Source organism: Sycon ciliatum, chromosome 12, assembly GCF_964019385.1.
Source record: "Sycon ciliatum chromosome 12, ocSycCili1.1, whole genome shotgun sequence".
NCBI classification, from domain to species: Eukaryota; Metazoa; Porifera; class Calcarea; order Leucosolenida; family Sycettidae; genus Sycon; species Sycon ciliatum.
The window spans coordinates 25648732-25674389 of NC_088654.1; the positions used below are offsets into that span (position 1 = coordinate 25648732).

The window sequence follows — 25658 nt, forward strand, 5'->3', positions numbered from 1 at the left end:
GATAAGCAGTTTGTGGATTTTTTTTGTTTTTTGGAACTATTGGGTACGAGTTCTGTAAAAACCATGGCAACGGATCGAATTTTTTCTGCATTTTGGGGGATTTTTTGAATTTTCTTTAAACATTTTGACCGTTTTTTTCGCTTTTTGAATTTCAATTTTGGACAAAATAATTCGCATGATGTGGCCATCCTTACTGGTAAACGTACAACTGCAGGATATCGGCTGTATAAATCCAGAAGGGTTAGGAAAACGCTCTGCGTGTTGGCTGGTGTGATCAAGTAACGAGTTGACTAAAACAAAGTGGTGGGAACAGCCTGGATTTTCATGGTTTTTCCCAGTGTTTTTGGGGGCAAAACCTGGCCGATATCCTACCGTAAAATTCCGTAAATAAGCCCACCCTAAATAACGCCCATGTCCGATAATAAGCCCAGTTTTAGGCGGTGTACACTTCAAGTCCGTTTTAGCACCCATGCCCGAAATAAGCCCAGGGCGTAAAGTGGACTCAAAATGACCAGCGCTTTCGCGTGCGTTCGCGTACAAACTGTAGCCATGCCAGTACCTGTTGAGTGTTGTGCCTTGTACTTACCATAGCAAGTGGTTTACGTATCAAATCTGTAATTTATCGCTACATTCTTGGTTACGACCAAATTTCCAGCTGTGGTTTGATGTACGTGTACCGCGCTCAGTGTGAATCACGGAGTAGTATACTACAGTGCTGACAACTGAAATCCGACCCCCTGGCAGCGTGGCGCGCCACCCAGGGGGTAGGATTTCAGTTGCCAGCACTGTACGTAATATACAATCATGTATTACAGTCGTCCCTCTCTAATCCGGCACCTTTTGCAACGGCATTTTCTGCTGGATAAACAAGGGTGCTGGATTATCAAATCCTGCCCTCCAACCCGGCCCACCTGTTAACATGCATGTTTGTGTCGTACGTCAAAACGTAGAGATTTTCTGTGTCAAGCCAAGTACTTTGTGGAATGCATGTCTTTAACATACACTTGGGAATATCCTATGCACTGGCATAAGATATTCCCAAGTGTATGTTACATGTGTTGTGTATGTTGCAATGCTCCCTGACGGTATGCGATGTACAACTGCTGGATTAGAAAATCGAATTATGTACAGTTTGAGTGATTTGTTGCAGAAAATCGCTGCTGGAGGCGGAATTCAAGTGCCGGATTAAAGCGTAGAAAATGAACTGAAAAAATCGGTTTGGCCAGAAAGTGTGCTGGTTTGCAAGGGTGCTGGATAAACAAGTGCCGGATTAGAGAGGGACGACTGTATACTACTCCCTGGTGTGAATGGTGGTTCACTGAAACTAGTGGGTTGCTGATAGATTGATCTTCTGCAGATTGCGTCCGAAATAACGCCCATGCCCTAAAATAAGCCCATGCCCAAATATACGCCCGGTTTTTGACGCTCTGCAAAGTATACGCCCGGGGCTTAATTGAATTTTACGGTATTCTTGTTATGGCTTGCTTTTTGGAGAAATACTTCAGAATCATAATTGGAAGAGGATTCATTCCATGAGGGATTGCCCAAAAAATGATGGAAAAACTCAAAATTTGACCCATTCATGGCCAAAAATAAAAGATAAACTACAAGTTACACTATAATGTCCACTAACACCACCAGTAAAACAATTATTATTATTATTATTCGCCGTATGGTTCGTGACGGCTCATCAGGTGTGCAATTTGAAACTCGGATGTTGAGCCATAAATAAATGTAAAAGAATGTCTCAGTACTCTGTCAGTTTTGTGCCTAGTTATTGCACTTTCTGACTGTATATAGTATCATGTTACAGTGATGGAGAGTTACTCTAAACTCGTATCCATATGTCCTTTTCTCTTTTACATTATTATTATTATTATTATTATTATTATTATTATTATTATTATTATTATTATTATTATTTTGCTTGTTCGCGTTGGCATCAACTATAGCCTTCGCTTAATCTGCCATAAAAAATAAAGCTCATCCTAAGCGAGAGGGCTAGAGGAAAATATAACGATAACGAGATACAGAATACAAAGAAATCCAATGAGTTCAACATACAATTCAAAACAAGAAAGAGAGGAAAAAGAAAAACAGAGCCGAATCTACCGATTGATCCATCAATCGACAAAAGGGGACTAATCCGTTAATGTTGCAAAGTAGAAGCTGATTGTGGTTGCAGATCTCCAGGCCAGGGCCAGCATATTGCCGATTCTGGATAGGTCTCCGCAGCATTTGATGTGGTAATTATCATAATGGTTGATAAAATTGTTAGAGTATCTAGAGTATCTAGTGTGTTAGAGTACATAGTGTAATTGTATCCGTTATTATTGTTAAGAGTATCTAGTGTAATTGTATAACTTCAGCCACTACACACAGCACACATTAGTTCCTTCCACTTTCGACGATCCTGGGCGAGCTGCCTCAGTGCAACTAGATCCTCGTGTGATGTGAGGGAGTTTGTGGATCTGGAATTTTTCAGGCCAGTTACTAAACATAGTAAACAATCAGCTCATGCGATAACATTGCACGACACTGACCGACAGTACTGACGTTCTACAACTAACATTTACGGCCAAAAGCTAGGATATAGTCTTTTATGAATGGACTGCATAATCAGTTATGTAGCTGATGTGGTGCCCATTTTGGCATTTTGCTCTCTGGGGATTCTTCTGGGAATCCCAACCACACAGCGATATTCCAGAAAAGATAACAGCAGTCACACGCTTGTTCTGCTTCTACTAGTAGAGCTACATGACTAGAACTAGAAGTTCTAGTTCTAGTCATGTAGCTCTACTATCTATGACTAAAAGTAGACAGCCAGTACTGCAGATGCAGTCGTGTCAGTGCTTGCTGTCACACGTACACCAGGTACACCGTGTCATGTCAGTACGGACAGACTCAGTGCACGTGTCTGTCTGTCTGCCTGTTCTAGCGAGCAGTGAATGAGCTATCTCTACATCAGTACATGTACTTGACTTTGTTCAGAAATCTCACAGTTGCTTTTCTCTGACTGATTTTTTTCATTTCAAGCCCGAGAGCCAAAGCAGGAGACCTCCGACATCGACAGAGATCTGAGGAACTGCAACACTTGTGCTCGCTAGCAGTTCTCAAGAGCACGCTCACAGCGAGCAACCCGAGAACTGGATCTTACCGGCTTCGCGTGCGCTGGAGATAAACTATTTACAGCAGGTGTTCCACTTGAGTAGTATTGTTGATCTTCCACAAGTTCCAGTCTCGCTGTATCAGTACTGTCAGTAGCAAATATTTCTCTTCATTGCTCATCCACACGCGTTAGCGCTCATTGCGACCCAAGACCAAACAATTAAATTTTGTTTTCTCTGCTGAACCTGCGAGGTCAAGACTGGACGCACTGCGGCCCGGCACAACGGAGAGTTGCTGCGTGCATCGTTGAGTGCTGCTAGCTGCTGTTGCTACGTCGGAAGCCTACAAATAATTGACCTGACTATTTCTACGGTGTCCCGGGTTTGTGTTCGCTAGGCCAGACATTCTGTTCGTACCTCTATCACGTTTAGCATAGCTTCACCACTGGGTGGATAGCAACGGTCTGTAGCAATGTCATCTGAGGTAGGATTTGCCGAGCTGCCACGCCAGGTACACAAGCGTGCACAGAAGCGAGGCTTCGAGTTCACACTGATGGTCGTAGGTAAGGCAATGCCGCAGTCTAGCGTACTGGTGTAGAGTTGATCTTGTGTGTTCCCCTACACTGACTGACAGTCTGTACATCCGAGAGTGAAATAATTATTATCATGATGGGTGTTGCTATCACTAGTATCAGTGGGCTCACATGACCAGACTAACTAATACTTACTTACACACGTACAACAAGGGCGCAGAAAATGTATGATAGCATTGATAGGGCAAGCACAGGCTTCACCGTACTTCTTTTTAGCCTTTTGAAGGTGTGACCGAACAGGCAGCAACCACCTGCATGCATCGGTGGCCAGTGGCATGAGAACTAGGGGAGAGACGATCACACTTCTTGGCTACCGAATAACCTAAACGGTAAACCTTTATCGATCGGTTATCGGTTATTTTTCGATTATTTCTTCCACAGATAAAAGCAGTATTAGAAGCTGAACAATGCGAAAATTGAGAATTTATAGGCTATTCATACTACGTTACAATACACGTCGCGTTTTGGAATACGACGTACTGGCAGACATCGTTTTCATGTAGCTGCATTCACACAGGCACGTATACGCTTTTCGTACAGCTGTGCGCACAGCTTCTTTTGTATACAAACTGCCGGGAACGACAGAACGAACCTCGGTACAGGTGTCTGGATACGTCGTCTACGTTTTCGTATCAGGGGTACGATTTTCCCGCCACGTTCCATGTTGTCTTGGCTATATGGACGAAAACGTCACGTACGCCACGTTTTGGGCGTAGTGTGAATGGCCCATTAAGTGGAGAAGATAATTTGTTCTCGCACGTCGGTCGACCTACAATCATACGCATATAAAGTCGACTCCACTTATAACAAACTCGCATATAGCGAATTTCGTGATATAGCGAACCCTTGTTCATGTCCCTGTTTGAACCCATACAAAATTGACCCTTTATAGCGAACAGTTTTCGTTTATAACGAACCAAATTTTGTAGGCCCGCATGTAAACCAAGTGCACTCATTCTGTCATGGGCCACTTGCCAGTCATGACTTGCTGCTTGTATGGTGTGAGTGCAATTCCCTTATAACGAACTTCGACAAAAAGAACTAATTCTCCTGCACAATGGTGTTCGTTATATCAGGAGTCGACTGTGATCATGTATACTGTATGCATAATCGAGTAATCGGAACTTTTCAAATAATAGATTGGTTAGCTTGTAACGATTTCTATTTCGAGTATTCGGTATAATCGTTTCAGCCCTAGTGAGAACCCTGAGATGATTGTACAGGGGGTTGGAACCCACACTCTACACAGCCACTTGCTTTGAAGACTCACCAGACATAGCACTGCTGTCTGATCACAAGCCGAAAAAAAGAAGAAAGACGTGTGCGCAGCACACGCGCGCGCGCGCGCGCACACACACATGCACACACACACACACACACACACACACACACACACACACACACACACACACACACACACAAACACGCACACACACACACACATGCACACACCCACGCATAATTCCTCACTGACTCAGGCGCAGACTCATGAGCAATACGCACTTCGGTGCTGCTGCTGTTATGGGCTCAACTTATGAATTTCCTCGCTGCATGGTGTTTTTGTCACTGCTTTCAGGAGAAAGCGGTTTGGGAAAATCAACGCTGGTCAACAGCCTGTTCATGACGGACTTGTATGCCGATAGGGAAATCCCCAATGCTAATGGTAAGTTGCACGTGTTCCGTGAAGTACTGTAGCCATGTTGTGGCTGATATCAGTACTGATGACCAAAGCACAGCATATTACCATGCATTGTCGGCAAGAAGGGGGGGGGGGGCGAGGAGGGTGTGTGTGTGTGTGTGTGTGTGTGTGTGTGTGTGTGTGTGTGTGTGTGTGTGTGTGTGCGCGCATGTGTGTGTTTGTGTGTGTGTGTGCATGTGTGTGTGCGTGTGTGTGGTGTGTGTGTGTGCGTGAGAGAGAGAGAGAGAGAGAGAGAGAGAGAGAGAGAGAGAGAGAGAGAGAGAGAGAGAGAGAGAGAGAGAGAGAGAGATTCTGAGAAAGAGAGAGAGAGAGAGAGAGAGAGAGAGAGAGAGAGAGAGATTGGGGGGGGGGGGGGGGAGAAGTGTGTGAAGTACATCGAGCATGGGCACACAGTGGAGGAGGAGAAAGAGCAGGAGTTCCTTCACTACTTCCTTTCTGACCCTAGCACACCTTCTCAACTCACTGCCTCTCTCACTGCCTCTCATTTTCAGTACCACAGTGGTCCCTTTATAACCTGGCAGCATTTGTGGTACGGACATTCTGCTGGATTAGGGAGGCCGGTGCTGGATTAGGGAGGCCGGTGCTGGATTAGGGAGGGTGCTGGATTACGGAGGCCGGTGCTGGATTAGGGAGGGTGCTGGATTAACAAATCTGATTTACTGCTGAGAACTTGTGGCCAGGCACAAGGGGTACATGGATGCAGCTAATGGGGTTTCTCGGCACTTGTGCCAGCGGTTATGAGACTTATCCACTCCGGCGCCCCCACAGTTAGGCGCTGCATCTGTCGCTAGGGTTTACCAGGTGTTAGCGGCCGTCGTGAGTTCCCTTCGGGAACGGACATAATAATTTACTTTTGTGCACGAAGACGCGATTTTGGTTACTGAAATTATGCTGGTTTATAGAGGATGCTGGTTTATAAAGTGCCGGATTAAAGATCAGTGGATGACTACTGTACTTCGAAGTTGGCTTTAGGGGTCGTCGCAAAGGTTTTCTGTCGTCCCTGAAACGAACATCGTTCATTTCGTACTTGGACCCCCTCCCCTCCCTCTGAAACGAACACAGCTTGCTATGCTGGACGACGAAAATCGCATTCATGTACATGTCATGTGTACAGTGTCGGTCGACTTGCGATTTTGGCTCGCACCCCCCCCCCCCCCCCCCCCCCAAATGAATCATGTTCGTTTCAGGGACGACAAAAAACTTTTGCGACGACCCCTTATGACACGGCACCAGCCTGGCTTGCTGAGCCTAGAGCAGCGTGACCCGCCAGGCTCATCTAACAGACTAACGCTTAAGCTTGTTTCAATACATCAGGGTTTCACTGGGTCTATGTATCACGCCAACTTGTCCAATCTAGCACCATCCTTGGCCCAACTTGTCCAATCTAGCACCATCCTTGGCCCACACCTGTCCAATCTAGCACCATCCTTGGCCCACACCTGTCCAATCTAGCACCATCCTTGGCCCACACCTGCAACAACTGTGGTTTGTTTCACATTAGACTTCCACCACTTTATAAGTTTATATTAAAAGCACTACTGAGCTGGTTTTCTTCTTTCTCTGATGAAGCTTCGACAAGTAGCAGAAACCTGTTGGTTGTTTTTTAATTATTGGAATTCTCTCCTGATGTGCCCATGTACGAGTCTTGTTTTAGTTGCCACATGGTTCTGTCGTCAGATTGAAGTTTAAAATACCATGCTGAAGTCACTGTTTCTGTCTGAGATTGCACACAGGTGATGTGCAAGTTTTGTAAAACAATTCATCACCTTTTTCTTGAATCGTTGAGTGTTGATGCACTGCAGCCTCTTCTCACGGTGGCTGAGTGTTTGTCTTGCACACGTTTGTTCACATGCATCCTCTCCAGAGCGCATCGAACAGACGGTGCAGCTGGAAACTTCAACGGTGGACATTGAGGAGAAAGGTGTTCGTCTAAGACTGACCGTTGTGGATACGCCGGGATTCGGGGATGCTATCAACAACTATGATTGGTTAGTACTCGTACACTGCCGCACGGTTGAAACTGAAATCCAACCCCCTTAGCGCCGCGGTGCGTTCACATTCTTGCGGCCTCTATTTCGTAGTGTTACAATCCCGTGTTGGGTGTTTGCGATGTGAGTGCACCGCTCAGGCCAATCAGGGGTCGGATTTTAGTTGCCAGCGCTGTATGTGTGTACTGGTAAAATAGAAATAAGTAATTGGCTGAATGCACAGTCATTAGTGGGCTCTCAACCAACAGCAACAAAGGGACGATGAGGTTTTGTACACGTTTTATTATTCCATTTTTTTTATAAACGAACGTTTTCTTGTGCGCATCATCAGTGGAAAATATCGTCACTAATTCTTTGTACTGTTATAACTATTAATCACGGGGATGAAGGGGAGAAAGGTCTGCAGAAAATTGACTGTTGCCACCAGGACTTGAACCAGGGACAATTGCTATAGGCAAGGTTGACATGCAGTTGACTGTAACAACCCATTCTGCTTCTTAAAGTCATGTGTGTTTATCTGTCTCTCTATGTCTCTCTATGTCTCTCTCTCTCTCTCCCTCGCTCTCTCTCTCTCTCTCTCTCCCTCTCTCTCTCTCTCTCTCTCTTTCTCTCACTCTCTCTCCCTCGCTCTCTCTCTCTCTCTCTTTCTCTTTCTCTCACTCTCTCTCTCTCTCGCTCTCTGTCTCTCTCTCTGTCTCTGTCTCTCTCTCTCTCTGTCTCTGTCTCTCTCTCTGTCTCTGTCTCTGTCTCTCTCTCTCTCTCTCTCTCTCTCTCTCTCTCTCTCTCTCTCTCTCTCTCTCTCTCTCTCTCTCTCTCTCTCTCTCTCTCTCTCAGCTGGGACTCTATTATCGACTATGTTGATATGCAGTTTGATCATTACCTGCGCGATGAGTCCGGTGTAAACCGTCGCAACATCGCCGACAACCGTGTTCACTGTTGCTTATACTTCATCTCTCCGTCCGGTCATGGGTGAGGGAAACGGGTGTTGTTGAACGGGCTGTGGTCATGCTGTGTGTGCGTGTGTGTGCGTGTGTGTGCGTGTGTGTGTTTGTGTGTGTGTGTTTTTGGGGGGATTTCAGGGGGTGTCGGCCGTTGGGCGGTTCAATAGCCATTTGACTGATTTGAGTCATCTTTCCAAGATTCCTTTTGAGTCTCTCTACCCTCTCCCAAGGCAAGGGGAGACCCACGTGACCGGTTATGGCAGTGAGCAAGTACAAGTGTCTGTGTCTGCATCTGTGTGTGCACACGTGTGTGTGTGTGTGTGTGTGTGTGTGTGTGTGTCTGTGTCTGTGTCTGTGTGCGTTAATGTGTGCCTGATTGCACTGTCAGCTTGAAGCCGGTGGACATTGAGTTCATGAAACGACTCCATGGCAAGGTGAACATCATCCCCGTCGTTGCCAAAGCAGACATGCTAACTGCCAAGGAGCTGTCTGCGTTCAAGAAGAAGGTGAGAGCACTCGCCATGTCCCCCCGCAGTGTCTTGTGTTCTCACACCAAGCATTCACTGGTGGTTGGTCAGTTGGTCGTGGTGTTCTAGTAGTGTAACGATGACTGCTTAGTGGGTTTGAACCGATTATTGGGTTTGCGACTGCCTATGGTCATGTGACAGTAATTGAACCCACAGTAGAGAGGTTAAGATTCGCGTTATTTCTGATGTAACGCCAAAGTTCAGCTCGCGTTTTTTGGCTCGCGCGTCGAAAAACAACGCGAGTGACCTGCAGCTCACGTCGAAATTTGGAGTTTTACGCCAAATTTGACGTGAAATTGTGCGTCACGTCGAAAAGTGCATCTTAACCTCCCTAATGAGTAATGTAACACATGTGCCTGCAGCTGGGATTTGTGACGGGCCATGCATGGAGCGTGTCTCTTGGTGAAGCTGTGACTGACTGTCGTGTGGAGTGGATGACTGACTACAGGGACTGTGACTGCTTATAGGGTCCTGACTGGCTACTGAGGCACATGTTAGTTCACACTATTGTAGTATTGAGGAGTGTTGCACAGGAGTATTCCTTTGAGTAGAGGATGAGAGCTGTTGTAACGTACATTATTTTTCCATAATACCTCATGGGTTGTATATGTATGTGTCTCTGGTTGCAAACCTAACGTATTTGAGGTACTATCATGTTGTGTGTGTGTGTGTGTGTGTGTGTGCGCACGCGCGCGTGCGTGCGTGTGTGGGTACCCGGATGTATTTGTGCGTGCGTGCATGTGTGTGTGTGTGTGTGTGTATGTGTGTGTGTGTACGTGTGCGTGTGTAATTGTTCAGGTGATGAATGAGATTCAAGAGAATGGTATCAACATCTACACCGGTGGTGAGATGGAGGATGATGAGAATAAGGAGCTGAAGGTCAGTTGATACTACCGTAAACCCGGGAACTTTCGGTGGTGCAATATTTTCAGTATTTCCTAAAATCAATGGTAAACTGTTAGCACCATATCCCTCACACACTCATACTCAGCCCAAGGCAACAAGGAATTGTTTTGGAGATAGTGTGCTGCTTCGAGTAACTGGTCTTGTAATGCAAAAGCTCGAAGAGCTGGAAAGCAATGCTGGCAGCAACTGGCTCGCGAGGAGCCGCAATAAACCCACATTGTGCCACAATGGGGTTGCAAGGCAAAGCCAATGCAATTGGCAACAACTGGCTCGTGAAGAGCCGCAACTAGCGAAGCAAGTGACCAGTTAGGAGCGATAGAGCTAAATGTTCCATAGTACCATTAGCAAGATGATAAAATGGGAGGGATGGAGGGTGAAAATTTGGTGCTGGCACAAGCTAAAAGTCACCACTAATTAGACTAGTCTTTGAAGTGAAGCCAACAGCAAGAAAGAAAGAGAAAGTTCAAAGGAAGCAGTTGTACGACGTCAGGCTAAGCGCGCCCGAATCCATGCGCTGGCAGTGTACTAGTGTGAGTGCAGTGAGCAAAAGTTCAAAGGAAGCAGTTGTGTGACGTCAGGCTAAGCGTGCCCGAATCTATGCGCTGGAAGTGTGAGTGCAGTGCACAATGCACCGATGCAGCGGTGCGCGGCAGATGCAAACATGGCAGTGTGATCGGTGGATGCTAACACACACTAACTACATTACTGCGACATTAAAACCGCATTTTGCACACTTTGTGGCATGGCTTTTTGAATTTTAGGTAGCGTTTATTTTTAGGTAAAAAAAGACCTGTACCAAAGTTAACTCGGATGGTGAGCCTATTAAATTATTGTGAAAAGAAGAAGGACAAGCTGGACAAACTGGTTACATTCGTGGACAGTTAGTCATAACTCGTAACATTTTGTCCTTCTTCTGTACCAAAGTTACCGAAAATAAATCTCCACCGAAATTTTCCGGTTTTTCAGGATGACATTCCCGTTTACATTCACACTTGGTTTGTACGTTGCTGCCCCGTATTCCGATGTACAGTCAATTCTGCGAATGGTGACCCTCGATCGTGCATGAGAAAGTGTACTTCGAAAAAAAAGAAGAAAAAAAGTAGTTACACTCGAATTGTCAGTATTCATGAGTTTATGGACTGTTGAACTCGGAGGGTGAACCAATTTAATTATGTATTAAAGAAAGAGAAAGACAAAATGTAACGCGTTATGACTAACTGTCCACCAGCGTAACCAGATCATATGCAGTCAGCGAGTGCGACAAAATGGCACCAAACTGACAAGGCGTACTGAGACATTCAACGATCTGACACCTATGGACTGTGTTTGCATTTCGGCGTTCTTTCCTCGGTCTACTTTCAGACGTGCATTCCGTTCGCTGTCGTCGGCTCCAACACGCTACTTGAGGTGGGCAAGAAGAGAGTGCGTGGCCGCCTCCATCCATGGGGTGTAGTGGAAGGTGAGATGCTGTCTGTGCTATGTCTACAAGTAGTAATATTATGACCCATTCATTGCCATTCATTCATAGTTGGCATACGTAAGAATCAATATCTATGAAAAGTATGAATGCCGCAGACGTCACCACGCAACATGACAACTTATTCAAGGTTCGAAACTGTATGTATCCAGAATTGATTTTCAAGCTCCGATCGTCAGTGGAAATACGGAACTAATAATACTCTGCTGGGATGACGACTACACCATAGCTCAGTGGTTAGAGCATCGCTGGCTACAAGCGAAGGTCCCTGGTTCGAGTCCTGGCGGTGACAGTCAATTTTTTCTTCAGACTTTTCCCGTTTGTCTCTTTCCCTCAAACCAGTTAATAATAATACAATCATGGTCTTTTTCCCTTAACTGATACTTCAATGTGAGGCACAACAGCTTGCAATGGTGCGTTAGTGGGCAGTATGTACTGGAATATTATGTGTGCTCTTGGGATGATCTGTTTTTGAGGCTTTTATTAAAATCCCTGTCACAAGTTGGCGATTTGTTCGAATGGTGTCGACTCAATGTTGACTTCTTCTTGACTTGCTGTTTGGCTGTTGTTGTTGTTTTTGAATTCTTTATTCTCACGATGGCACCATCGCCAATAAGAGATTGTTGTTGTTGTTGTTGTTTTTGTTGTTGTTGTTGTTGTTGTTGTTGTTTTTGTTTTTGTTGTTGTTGCCGTTGTCGTTGTCGTCGTTGTCGTTGTCATCATCACCCTGGGTGTGATACAGTGGAGAATGTGGAGCATTGTGACTTCTCACAGCTACGTAACGTTCTAATCAGGTAGGTTACCATGGTTACTGGTGTGCTGCTGCCGTGCTGCTGTGTTGCCGTGCTATCGTGCTGCTGCTCTCGTACACTGAGAAACGATCACTTGTTTGATGTTTAAAACTGTTTGCTGGTGCACTGAAGTATGGTGTGGATCTCCCGGGATGAATACCTCCCGAAAAAGACTTAGACCAGGGTATTGAAATCAAGGATATCACTGCATCCGTCATCCTCTAATAGTTCTACTGGGTATTAATTGCAGTTTATGATTGTTGTCTTCGAGTCACATATTTAAAACCTACTTCAGCGAAGTACACGCAATTTAGGATGATGGCATCCCGGTGACGAAAGCGGAAAGGTTGTTCTTGATCTACCCGATATCTGGATGCTTAACTTTTTTTTATGACCCTGAGAATTATGGAATTTGGTGAGTCGAGGTCAAATTCAGTCTGCGTACATCTTTTCCGTACATAAAGGGTTAATATACTTCATGCAACTCAAGTATTCACTGTGTGTTGAGCTGCAGTATGGTTGCAACAGTAAGCTGATGTTGAGATGGTAGCCGTACACTGAGTACTAGTGCTGGCTGTCAGCATCACCCTGTTACTGAATTGTTACTACTACTACTACTAGCTTAATTAACCACCCCTGCATCCAACCCTTGGCATGCTACAACCGACAACCGTTGCAAACTTGGGTGAGAGAATACATACAGTAGATTCAGTATAAAATTGGAAAGAAGATCATCGAAAGAATGAAAAAGGCAGCTGCATCAGCATGCAGCTGCGCATCAAAATCAAATGTAAAGATGGCGACCATGAACGACTGCGACGTGGATAAACTGCAAAACAAACTAGTGCAGCGACACTGACTCGAATGAGTAAAGAAGCGGAGAAGACGAAACGGCAAGGAAAGCGGATCGCTACGATCGCTCAAAATGCAAATGCACTAGCCTAGAGCGTGCATAGCGCATGCAGTCAAACGGTCACGTGATAAGTGCGTACACAAGTCATACGTCATAATAATGCAGTTGACAAAGAAAAGGAAACAAAGCTGAGCGCGAGGCAAACAAATCTGCAGAGCGCGAAAATATAAACACATTGAACGAAGGATTTGTTTGAGAACAAAATGCACAGGCAGACAAAGAAGAAACAGTTCGAAGCTAGAATCAATGTCCGTGTTTCTTAGAATCAATCATGGAGAAAGCTAACTAAGAGTAACTACCTCTGTCACGCAAGACCGGACCTAAACACCTACAAAGTAAGAATTGATGTGTTACGAGAAATAAATTGGTATGCATTGCATCGTGACACAACTTGCCAGGCTGCATGTACGTGATTGTAAATGTACAAACAACATGCAACGTCGTAGTAAGCACAATCGTAATTCGTGAATTCCGTGTTGTTGACTCAAGGCAAGCAGTACCTCGTGTACACGTTGACAACGACGAACGAATTGATTAGACTCTGATAATAAATACTAATAATATGAAAGAACAACAAAACGTAAATGTCACCTACGATTACACAACAACCCTTTGTTGTATAAACTAAACTTTAGCCCGATTTATACATCGTCTCGAGTACAGGAGCGCTTTGCGCGACGGTCATGCGCGATGGGCCAAGCAAGTTGAGCTCAGGTTAACTTAACTGACGCTGTTACTTTTCGCATCACCTATAAATAACAGAATACCGGGCTTGTGGGTTCAAGTACGGTTTGTTCCAGAATTCTGCTGCTGGCCTCAAGCCGCGAAGGTCCCTGGTTTGGTTCCTAGTGGAGACAGTCAATTTTTTCTTCAGACTTTCCCTTTTCCATTCTCTCACTGACTTATGCCTGTTCCAGAATTGCAAGGTAGTATCATCGTGCATCAACGTGTTGTTCTGTTTGTCGTGCCTACCTCCTCCGTGTTCAGAACACACATGCAGGATCTGAAGGACGTGACGGTGAACGTGCACTACGAGAACTACCGCTCAGGACGCCTGTCAAAGACTGGCGGAACGTAAGGACATGAACTGTAAAACCGGGAATTTTCGCTGGTGTAATATTTTCGGTATTTCCCGAAATCAACGGTTCGGTAGCGCGAAAATTCGGTAAACCAGTTTTCCAGATCCAAAAATGCATTTCACACTGTATGGCGTGGCATGGTTGAATTTTAGGTCGCATTTTGTTCTACTTCGAGTAGGTGAAAATTACCTGTACCGAAGTTACTGAAAATAAATCTCCACCGAAATTTTCCGGTTTTACAGTATTGGTGAAAGTGTCAACTTGGTTTGCCCGGTGTTGATGGTAATGGTGATAGGTTCTCTCTCTTTTTTTTCTCTACCTGATGGTACCACACGACGACGCTTACAGACACCAGTACGAACAGGCCACTAGCAACACTCCACGAGATCAAAATTAATAGTTTAAAAAAACCTGACAAGCTTGTTTCTTTCCATACAAAGATACAGGGAACTCATCAGTAATAGTGATGTTGGTGGTGGCCTCTTTTCATGGCATTGAGAATGCGAATGGGGTGTTCTGTGTTCCTCAACTAGTGAAGGTTTGTTGAAGTTTTCCATTCCCCCAACGAGAGTAGGTTTGCTGAACTGCTTCTCATACCGTACTTCCCCACATAGAAGCCCATGGGCTTATGTGTGAAAATTTGCTACAAAAAAGATTTTTTGCTGGTTGAACATGTTCGGGTAGAAGCCCATGGGCTTATATGTGAAAATTTGCTACAAAAAAGATTTTTTGCTGGTTGAACATGTTCGGGTTCAGGAAGCCCATGGGCTTATATGTGAAAATTTGCTACAAAAAAGATTTTTTGCTGGTTGAACATGTACGTTCGGGTAGAAGCCCATGCGCTTATATGTGAAAATTTGCTACAAAAAAGATTTTTTGCTGGTTGAACATGTTCGGGTAGAAGCCCATGGGCTTATATGTGAAAATTTGCTACAAAAAAGATTTTTTGCTGGTTGAACATGTTCGGGTAGAAGCCCATGGGCTTATATGTGAAAATTTGCTACAAAAAAGATTTTTTGCTGGTTGAACATGTTCGGGTAGAAGCCCATGCGCTTATATGTGAAAATTTGCTACAAAAAAGATTTTTTGCTGGTTGAACATGTTCGGGTAGAAGCCCATGGGCTTATATGTGAAAATTTGCTACAAAAAAGATTTTTTGCTGGTTGAACATGTTCGGGTAGAAGCCCATGGGCTTATATGTGAAAATTTGCTACAAAAAAGATTTTTTGCTGGTTGAACATGTACGTTCGGGTAGAAGCCCATGCGCTTATATGTGAAAATTTGCTACAAAAAAGATTTTTTGCTGGTTGAACATGTTCGGGTTGAAGCCCATGGGCTTATATGTGAAAATTTGCTACAAAAAAGATTTTTTGCTGGTTGAACATGTTCGGGTTGAAGCCCATATATATGTGAAAATTTGCTACAAAAAAGATTTTTTGCTGGTTGAACATGTTCGGGTAGAAGCCCATGGGCTTATATGTGAAAATTTGCTACAAAAAAAGATTTTTTGCTGGTTGAACATGTTCGGGTAGAAGCCCATGGGCTTATATGTGAAAATTTGCTACAAAAAAGATTTTTTGCTGGTTGAACATGTTCGGGTAGAAGCCCATGGGCTTATATGTGAAAATTTGCTACAAAAAAGATTTTTTGCTGGTTGAACATGTTCGGGTAGAAGCCCATGCGCTTATATGTGAAAATTTGCTACAAAAAAGATTTTTTGCTGGTTGAACATGTTCGGGTAGAAGCCCATGGGCTTATATGTGAAAATTTGCTGCAAAAAAGATTTTTTGCTGGTTGAACATGTTCGGGTAGAAGCCCATGGGCTTATATGTGAAAATTTGCTGCAAAAAAGATTTTTTGCTGGTTGAACATGTTCGGGTAGAAGCCCATGGGCTTATATGTGAAAATTTGCTGCAAAAAAGATTTTTTGCTGGTTGAACATGTTCGGGTTGAAGCCCATGCGCTTATATGTGCAATAAGGTTTGTCTGTGTCCTAAACAACAGTGTTATCACAATGCTTAGCAGTATATTCAGCTCCCGGATGCTTCACCAATAGTGTTCACATATAAGCCCATGCGCTTATAATTGGGGGGTGCGCTTATGTCCGGACATAAGCACATGCGCTTATATGTGCGGAACAGGGAGTCGTACTCAAACTAGGGAGGTGACACGGCACAGAAATCCGTGTCACAGGGGTTGACTCGCACCCGTGACCCCTCGTTGTTATTTTTGGAATAGTTCAGTCCAGTCCAGTCCGAAAGGTCATCCTCGGATCGACTCGCCTTCTGTACTTCACCTCCAAGCGTGCAACGCAAGACCCGCAAAGTATGATTTTTCTGTGGGGAACGATTTTGCCATTGATCAAGTTTTTATAGGAGTGCTCAAGCATACTACGATTGCTGAGACGTCCCGAGCACGCTTGTTCAGGTTCTCTATTTTTGACGAGCCGGTCCTACAGCCCCCTACATTGTATCTAACGACGTAGGAGCTGACAATGTAAGAGGATTTCCCTGGAAATAATGATGATGGTGGTGTGACTGCTGCAGGAAAAATGCTGGCTGTTTATGACAGTATGACTAGATGTACAATGTAGCTCTCTTGTATGGCATGTGTTGTTTAGGAAGACTGGTGTATTGTGCAAGTCGTAAAGAAGAAATGGGGCAGATACACGACTTACAATTTTCAAAAACCAGCTTCGTGTTATGTCTAATTTGTGTCAAAATTGTAATATTTAGACATGACAATATCATTGGCTGTACTTCTCTGAGTTCTCATAACCCCTGCTATAAATGTGTTATTTAGGCAGACTGGACCATTGTGCAAGTCATAAAGAAGAAATGGGGCAGATATACGACTTACATTTTTCAAAACCTGGCTTCGTGTTATGTGTAATTTGTGTCAAAATTGTAGTATTTCAACATGACAATATCACTGGCTGTACTTCTCTTATATGGTACTTAACCCCTGCTAGAAATGTGTTGTTTAGGAAGACTGGTGTATTGTGCAAGTCATAAAGAAGAAATTGGGCAGATACACGACTTACAATTTTCAAAAACCAGCTTCGTGTTATGTGTAATTCGGGCCAATTTTTAGTATTCGGATTAACCTAGGATACGACTCTGAACAGTTCTGAACAGTTACCGTAACACTACACGCTGTCTCATAACTGCTGCTGTTGCCATCACTGCTATCAAGTAGTTCGGACATGGCAGGAGGTAAACAAATTGCTGGTAGTCTTTCAAAGAATACTGGCGAGTGATGGGCTGTAAACGAAATGTGCTGCCTCAATAATTTCAAAAACTAGACACCCATGCTGCACGCTTGGAGGTGAAGTACAGAAGGCGAGTCGATCCGAGTATGACCTTTCGGACTGGACTGGACTGGACTGAACTATTCCAAAAATAGCAACGAGGGGTCACGGGTGCGAGTCAACCCCTGTGACACGGATTTCTGTGCCGTGTCACCTCCCTAGTTTGAGTACGACTCCCTGGTGCGGAAGCACGGTATGAACAGCTGCTCTCTTTGATTTGATTCTTTCTCTTGGTAGTATTCTGAGTACGGCGGACATGAGCCCCGCTGCCCCGTCTCGTCTCTCTGAGGCCGATCGCATGCTGGCTGCCAAGGAGAGAGAGGTAAGCAGCACACGCCGGCGGTGTGGCATTCTTGTGTTTCATCAGTGTGTGTGTGTGTGTGTGTGTGTGTGTGTGTGTGTGTGTGTGTGTGTGTGTGTGCAGGCCAGCTAGTTCTGTTGGTGGGTGCACTAAAGCCAGATAGCAGTTGCATGCGTCTACTGCTATGCCGCACTCATAGCTATTATTTTATTACCATCACTGTACGGGGCAGGGGTGAATGCAGTTGGATCCCGGGACGTATACCTTGATGCCGTCAATCCTTTCTCTGCAGCTTATGCTCACCCACTTACCGGTACGGTGTTCTGTAGACCCTCATAGTGGGATTATTGCCTAGTCGACCCAGAATTTGGGATTTTCAGGGACGTCAGCCGTTGAGCGGTTCAATTACCAATTGCACGAGTCATCTTGCCCAGAAGTTCCTTTTGAGTTTCTCTGCCCTCTACCGGGAAGACTCGCATGACCAATAACGATGTGTGTGTGTGTGTGTGTGTGTGTGTGTGTGTGTGTGTGGTGTGTTCTTTCTACTGCTGCTGTTGTTCGTGCCCCCGTCGATGCTGTCACTCTTACGACCCCGAGTAGCTGGATGAGATGCGTAAAATGATGGAAATGATGAAGACGCAGATGATGGAGAAGAAGAGCACGGACGGACAGAGCGTCTAGCCTCGCTCCTCGGAGAGAGGTCTTGCTCTCCTCGCAAATCCGATCCCTATCACATTCTATTCTACACGAATGTGTACTCCCCCACCCTTCACGCAACACACACACACACACAATTGCGCATACCCAGGATTGAGCTGGGATCTAGGAAGAATTATTTTTCATATTTCCACATTTCGCCCACCTGTAACGTGGGTTGACTGAGTCCTTGCACCGCCGCTGCGAGCAGATTCGCTGGTTTAGCGAAACGTCCCCGGGAAGATTTCGGCCAACCCTGCACATGCATTGATGAACATGCATGTCTTGTCTTGGCCCGGCGAACAGACACCGGCATCTGTGCAGACCCCCCAGCTTACAACTGTGAGTGCGTGTCATGTCTGTGGAGAACTAGAATGCTTCTACAGTATTCCCCTTTCCCAAACTAACTTGTTTGATTGCACCTCCTAATAATAATAATTATAATCACTGTAGTCGGTTTCGTTTCAATTCAATTCCGGCAAACAGAGGTCAACTCTAGGTTTCCCTGCTCAATGCAGCCATGCATGCACGTATACATGCTAATACTATCTATAAGAGATTCTAGCTAGGAATGCATGTGCATTTACATGTGCATTTACATGTGCATTTACATGTGCATTTGAAGCAGACAGTAACACAATACTACTCCCTGATTTGCAGTAGAATTTCAAGTAAACCTAGCTGGAAAATTGTAATACACCTACCATACGATAAGAATTCAGCCATGAGAAATTTCCAATTCCAAAATAAATACTAGTAGACGTGAAATAAACGTATGCAAAGAGAAAGCTGGCATTCACACGGTGTTGGTGTACATGTATACGAGAGAGAGAGAGAGAGAGAGAGAGAGAGAGAGAGAGAGAGAGAGAGAGAGAGAGAGAGAGAGAGTCGTACAAGGCATGACAACAAGAGCAACACGCCATAGAAAGCTGTCAAGTTGTCCTGCACCAAACGGGCACAGTTCAGCATGTGAGTGGCTCGCAATTGAAGAAGCGACGCGCGCAGCAAGCCTACAGAGCACTACGTGCAAAAGAACTAAAGTCGAAAGAAGCAGTATAGTACGCCTGGAAATAGAATTAGAAGCATCCGAAGCAACACACATGCATGATCTGCAGCAGCATGAGTGGTAGCGACTTGGACGTGCAAAACCATGATAGCAGGAAGACAGGTTAGTGCTTATGCTCATTGACCGGCTAGACGGAGCTGCCACAGTTCAACACATCCGACCTGCGGAGGAAAGTCGGAGCCATCAAACAAGTCCAGCTTGTACCCACACATACGGGGGTGAAATCTGCAGTACAGTCCCAGCCCTTCTATACTCTGATAGCACCATTCAATCAATGCTGGGACGGAAGATAACATTAACATGGTGCAGAGACATGATGTGCTGGCTACAAACTAATCTTACACACAACTAGTATTTTAATTAAAATTACAGTGCACAGCACTCACACTTCAAGTAACTAAGTAGGGACAAGCTCATTCAACACCACACGGGGCATCGCTGCTCCGCCAAATACCTATGGGGTTGAATAGCGTGGAACACCTACTCGGCTACTGTTCTGATCGATACCAGGTAATAGGTGTTTGTATAAAGAAACAAGGTTCATGAACAGGGCTTAGTTTTTGGAAACTCTCTAGGTGTAATTGGATAAGATGTCACCCTCTGTTGACTAGATCTTACAAGTACATATTGGCACGGTTCGAACGCGTCGTCTCCGCTAATCAGATGCCACAAGCATGATGAACGAAGATCCGTGAGCCGGTATCACTTCCGAATAGGAGCCGGTGAACACGCCGAGGCTGCGGCCCGTCCACACGTCGTACACGTGCAGCGATGATGACGTCACAGGCGATAGGTCGGAGAACCTCAGGGTCACGTTGCGCGAAGACGCGAGCACACGGCTGAACAGGACGGCAGCCCAACGCTCCTTCTTGCTGTTTGGATCCGGTGACAGCGGAGCGGCCCACGCCTGCAAGTCCTCGTGCACGTCAACGTCCAGACACAGCGGGTGCGCCGCATAGTCGGCAAACTTGGACCGGAAGCGGACGCCCTCGTCGAACGCAAACTGCTGAAGCGGCAGCTTGTGCGAGTGCGTGCACGGTGCCAGGATCAGCTTGTACTTGGGTATGGTTGGCTTGTCTATGGTCAAGCATAGCTCGCTCACCAGGTGCCTCAACTGCATAGTGTCCTGGTCGTACGACCACAGCTGGTTCGCGTCGCTGTAGTTGCACGCGCCGGTGACCGGCTGTGTCGGCGTGGGGAATTCCCCCGCCTTTGCACCGTGGCCCGACAGGCAGGTGTCGAGCGCCGCGTTGCGTACACGGACGCAGTCGGTACCACGTGGTGCGCCGCTCGTCGCCGTGGGTTCCAGGCTCCATGTTTGGCTGCTGCTCGTGGTCTCCTTGCTGCTGGCGGTGCAGTTGCCGAGGATGGCGATCGCCACGGTGACCCCGCTGTTGCCGGCCGAAATCCGAACACCCTGCCGTCCAAGCGCGTCCTGGTTGACGGCCAGGGCGTTGGCGTTGGATACGATGGCCAGTGTCCTTGGCGACATGTTGCCGAGGTCGTTGCCCAGGATGATGGGGGACTTGAGCAGGCACCAGAACGCCATGTGCGTGAGTTCCTCCACGTCGGTCAAATTGCCGTTGCCCACCTCCAGCATGTCCATATCATTCCAGTAGCCAGGCCCAGCGTAGGCAGCCAGGCCGTCACGATGGTTGACCTCCACCTCGCGCATCATGTCATAGAAGGTGGCCTTGATGTCGTGCGTCACGCGCCGCATGTTGCACACCTCACGCGCCGTCCCTATGGGCTGCGACTGCTTGACACTGAAGACCATCGGTCGGCCAGTGGCATTCAGAGCTTCGGACATGGCCTTGTAGCTGAGGGCAGGCAGTACAGCAACACCAAAATACACTGTACAAGTGGCAGTACAGACAGGGTGGGGGGATAGAATCGAGGAGGTTCCGGCGTGCTCTCTCAACACTGACACAGTGTACATGCATGTCTATACGTGGATTCTCTTTGTATCTCTCTCCGTCTATGTCACACCTGTAGATAGCTGAAGTGTGTGTGTGTGTGTGCGTGCGTGTGTGTGTGTGTGGTTCTGCTATTTGCAGTTGTGCAGTATTCAATGAGTCTTCCAGCTGGATGTTTCCTGGGATGGTATTGCATGGAAAGTCAAGCTCCTGCCAAGTACTCTATGTCTTTCTGTCCATCACTGCCTCTCTCTGTCTCTGTCTCTCTCTCTCTCGCTGTCTGTCTGTCTGTCTCTCTCTGTCTCTCTTCAGAAAAGCATTGTGTAACAGATGTGCCCACCTTGCCCATGTGAGGGGTTACAGACACACACTACAAGTGCTAACCTGGGTGGAGAGAGTTGGCCAGCAGGTGCCCGGCAGTCATCATCCTTCACGTAATCGACCTTCCATGCGGCGTACGTCTTGGCATCCTGCTCCTCGTGCTGGTAGCTGCCTGGTTCCTTGTCACCGCATGTACCCAGACCAAAGTCTGTGTACAGGCCAAACTTCAAACCCTGTAAACACAGCATGACAGTGCAGGGCATGCACATGCACATGTACATACTACTCAGCCTTTAATACCAGCATGGTGTTGCACATACGTTCAGTGTAGGGGATGCATACATGACTGCCAAGTAGTCCGATTTACCGAACACTATCCAAAACAACAGAGGTTCGTTCTCTGTCCGATCCGAAAACGAACATGTTTCCGACCTCGACAGCAAACCCAAAGACTGCACTGAACGTATGCGCAACACCATGCTGGAAAGGCTGAATAGAATGTACATGTGCATGTTCTCATAAATACCACACAAGGGAAATTGACCATTTATTGGGCATCTGGAGGTGCCCGATGTTGGGGGAACAACATTCTGCAGCACTTTGCACATGAACTCATAAACAGTTGGCTCCATTAACCTTACGGCAACATCTTCAATAGCAAATTTCATGACTTAGCGACTCCGGTTTCCATGATCATGTTGAAGTACGTACAAAACTGATCTCTGCCCTTCAGAAAGTACCGTAACCCTTCTTCCCATACCATGCTATGTATCTTGTCAATCATGGCTTGCCAGTTGGGAAACGTCGACGCCTTCGGCACAATGTTACCATTTCCATCTCGCTTCGGCTCAGCCCAGCAGTTGTCCAAGTTAATGTACTTGTACCCTGCTCACATACACATACACGCATACACATGCACCCACACGCACCCACACACACACATACAAACACACATGCACACACACACATGCACACACACACACATGCACACACAAAGCACAAACACACACACAAAACACAGGAAACTACATGTTACCCATGGCAACTGTTCTCCATGGCAAGATGAATTTGAAACACGAGTGATTTAAATAGGAAACAGTTCATAGAGTTGAAGTAGCCTGGATCCGAGGAGACCGGCATGCATCACTTATCAGATATTCCCGGTTGAACTTGCAGGAGCATCAGACTGCATTCCAGTGACAATATCACTGCATGTGATCATGCAGGTGCAGCCCGTCAGATCTAAAACTTCAACAAAGCGTTTCGTGTACACCGAGTCGAAAATGAAATATGCCGGCATTGGCGTCACAGGGCAGGGGGGGAGTGGTGCGACCGGGGTATGAGGGGGGGGGGGGGGGTCCATGGGGGAAAAATCGGATTTTTCGCCCAACGGGGCATGTTTTAGCACTGTACAGGTACTCGGGGCGGACCATCCTGGATGAAAAGTGGTACGACCATGGTGGTACTGGTCGTATACCGTGCGTGACGCCCCTGGTTGGTGAGAAGTACAGTATGCGTGATTCACTGATTGCTGCATAATTATGTTACTGGCAGTACTAGTGGTGAGTGTGGGTCCAGTAGTGCTAGTGACTAGACACTCGGTACATGTATTACTACTTCGAGTACAAGATATATGCACTGTACATGTGTGCAACACGTGCACAGTCATGTACATGTACATGTTATTCACGCCTCTTTTGATATCAGAAGACCTGGTTTGTACCTACCTACCTGCTTTAGCAAGGCCGGTGTCGACCATAGCTTGTGCTGCTTTCATCACCACGTCCTCGTTCAGACCGGGACAGGCGAAAAAGTTCCAACTGTTCCAGCCCAGGGGCGGTGTCATCGCAACTTCTCCATTGCAAGAGTTCGGTGCAGCACCAAGAATTGCAACAAGACACACGAGTGCAAGGAAGGAGGACATCTTCCAACGCCTTTGGAGCCTGAAGCCTCTTCACGCACTGATAAACAGACAACAATAGTGCTCGGACTTCGCAGCAACCTAATCCGAGTTTGATGGTGACAGCACAACAAAAACTGTTCGCTCAAGACTCAAGTGCAAATGACATACAATTTACAAACCATGTAATAATGATCGCGCGAAGGAATTTTCAATTTGAAAAATTTCAAATGGCAAAATTTTGCCTCATTGAATAATAATTTTATAATGATCTTCCAGGCTAGCTTGTTGTGAGAAGTGTTGCCAGAGCTTCAACTGTTTTCAAGACGGCTACAGAGCCTCGAGAGGCGGTGTGTTTTGTTAGAACTGCTGCCTACTGGGGAGGAAGGCTCAGAACGAAGCCTGCCTCTCATTTTCTTTTCGTTTGGTCCGCTGCGGCGCGTGGCAGCCGTTTTTGGATTCGTCTGTTATTGATTTTTGCTGAATTTCGAAGCTGCCATGGCTAACACTGGCAAAGGGGTAAGACTCTTACCAGTAAGAACAACTACTATTACATACTTAGGAAGTTGGCAATCCCATGCCCACTACTGTATACGTAAACGAGCCTCTCTGCTACGCCGCTATGCTTTCGTTGGGATACTATTTCCAGCAACTAGAATAAAAATAATATTATTGACGTCAATAATGAGTACTGTTGAATACTTGTATTGGTGTAGAGTGTACTTTAGGCTTAATGCTGATATTAGACTTGATGGACCAAGAGCAGGGGTACAGGGCGAACGGATAAGGGACAGGGCTGCTTCAAAATCGGAATGGTGGGTGTCCTGTCCAACCAGTGGGTTACACCGTGAGGTTTTTAAAGACGTGTGTCTGTGTGCATGCGTGTATGCGCGTGTGTGTCTGCGTGTGTACATGTATGTGTGTATGTATGTCCGTGTCTGTGTCTGTGTGGGTGTCTGCATGTGTGTACATTATATGTGTCTGTGTGTACATTATATGTGCATGTGTCTGTGTGTGGGTGCATGTGTCTGTCTATCTGTCTGTCTGTCTGTCTGTGTGTGCCTGTCTTCCTGCCTGCACACATGTGTGTGTATGTGTGGCTGTGTGTGTATGTGTGTGTGTGTGTGTGTGTGTGTGTGTGTGTGTGTGTGTGTGTGTGTGTGTGTGTGTGTGTGTATGTAATTGTGTACATGTCCATCTTTTTTCATATTTTCTATGTGTGACTGCCGTTCCTGGTGGTCAGACTAAAGTGCAGGAAGCGTTGCGCTCTGCCACTGTGCAATCTCGCGTCAAGGAGGTCACCAGCATCTTCAACAGCCTATCACTTGAGGTAGGTAGCAGGCGCGTAGCCCGTATGGGGCAGGGGGGGGGGGGGGGGGGCACGTGTACCCCCCCCCCCCCTGCCCCTTAACATTTTGACCCAGGTTCAGCATGCACATAATGACCACGTGCCATCCAACACATATATGGCCGCGCACCCCCCTAAAAGTGGGACCAGCTACGCCCCTGGGTAGACACTATCATACTACATGACTGCTGGTGTTCCTGGGAGCAAATATCAGAGGCGTCAGAACCGGTGCGGCAGGTGTGGCGAGAGCTGCACCAATAATTTTACCTTGTGATTTTTGAAGGTATGGAATTAATATGGGCTCTTTAGGCCCAATTTCCCAAAACCTTTCCCAGGATACGCCCCCCTCCCCCTCCCCCTCCCACCCTCCTTCATATCCACACTAATGTAGAGTACCTTCCAATGCCTCTGAATGTCCAAAGTAAATATGTTTGCTTGGGGTGCAGGTGACTTTTGATCTTGAGGGCTAAGGAAAGTGTCCACCATTGAATTGTATCATTGGTGTGGACCTGGTTTCTCTGCAGTCGTATTCAAAACGTCTGTCTCCCTCTTCTTTTTTCTACCAGGATTTACATTTCTATTTCCCGCATCTGCTTTCCAACATCTTCGGCTTCGACGGCAGTGATGGCTGGTACCTGAAGACGCTCAACCGAGCTCAGCATCCGAATGATTTCGATGCCGTTCTTGCCTTTCTACAGCCCAGCACTGGTGGCGTGTTGTTCTCCTTGATTGCTAAGCTGCAGGCCAGCTCTGCCATGCATTACGAGTTTCCTATACAC

General features: G+C 46.3%; 3 protein-coding genes across 3 annotated transcripts in view; 2 read left to right on the top strand and 1 right to left on the bottom strand.

Annotated features, from left to right (window-relative positions):
• Positions 1–3001: 3001 nt before the first annotated feature.
• LOC135828930 (septin-2-like) lies at positions 3002–18801 on the top strand. The gene is made up of 11 exons (XM_065341364.1): positions 3002–3670; positions 5277–5363; positions 7264–7387; positions 8222–8356; positions 8717–8834; positions 9654–9734; positions 11124–11220; positions 11981–12032; positions 13930–14016; positions 17569–17653; positions 18233–18801. The coding sequence occupies exons 1-11, from the start codon at positions 3580–3582 to the stop codon at positions 18311–18313; spliced, it is 1038 nt and encodes a 345-aa protein (XP_065197436.1). The 5' UTR covers positions 3002–3579; the 3' UTR covers positions 18314–18801.
• A 351-nt stretch (positions 18802–19152) lies between these two features.
• LOC135828929 (uncharacterized) lies at positions 19153–23699 on the bottom strand. The gene is made up of 4 exons (XM_065341363.1): positions 23363–23699; positions 22392–22516; positions 21695–21864; positions 19153–21214 (listed from the first exon to the last, which is right to left on the bottom strand). The coding sequence occupies exons 1-4, from the start codon at positions 23553–23555 to the stop codon at positions 20050–20052; spliced, it is 1653 nt and encodes a 550-aa protein (XP_065197435.1). The 5' UTR covers positions 23556–23699; the 3' UTR covers positions 19153–20049.
• Positions 23700–23849: 150 nt separating this feature from the next.
• The window catches only part of LOC135828928 (uncharacterized), a 16287-nt gene continuing 14478 nt past the window's right edge, over positions 23850–25658 (top strand). The window contains exons 1-3 of the mRNA XM_065341362.1: positions 23850–24050; positions 24775–24861; positions 25446–25658. The exon at positions 25446–25658 is cut by the window's right edge and continues 9 nt beyond it. Of these exons, the coding sequence (XP_065197434.1) occupies positions 24030–24050; positions 24775–24861; positions 25446–25658 (321 nt within the window). The 5' untranslated portion in view covers positions 23850–24029. The remainder of the gene's footprint in view (positions 24051–24774; positions 24862–25445) is intronic.

Excerpts from the sequence above, each read along its gene's own strand:
- LOC135828930 (XM_065341364.1), top strand. The coding sequence starts at position 3,580 with ATGTCATCTGAGGTAGGATTTGCCGAGCTGCCACGCCAGGTACACAAG. Across the intron at positions 9,735-11,123 it reads ATGAGAATAAGGAGCTGAAG|ACGTGCATTCCGTTCGCTGT; the intron begins GTCAGTTGATAC and ends GTCTACTTTCAG. Across the intron at positions 12,033-13,929 it reads CTACGTAACGTTCTAATCAG|AACACACATGCAGGATCTGA; the intron begins GTAGGTTACCAT and ends CTCCGTGTTCAG.
- LOC135828929 (XM_065341363.1), bottom strand. The coding sequence starts at position 23,555 with ATGTCCTCCTTCCTTGCACTCGTGTGTCTTGTTGCAATTCTTGGTGCT. Across the intron at positions 22,517-23,362 it reads CACCGGCCTTGCTAAAGCAG|GGTACAAGTACATTAACTTG; the intron begins GTAGGTAGGTAC and ends GTATGTGAGCAG. Across the intron at positions 21,215-21,694 it reads GGCCAACTCTCTCCACCCAG|CTACAAGGCCATGTCCGAAG; the intron begins GTTAGCACTTGT and ends GCCTGCCCTCAG.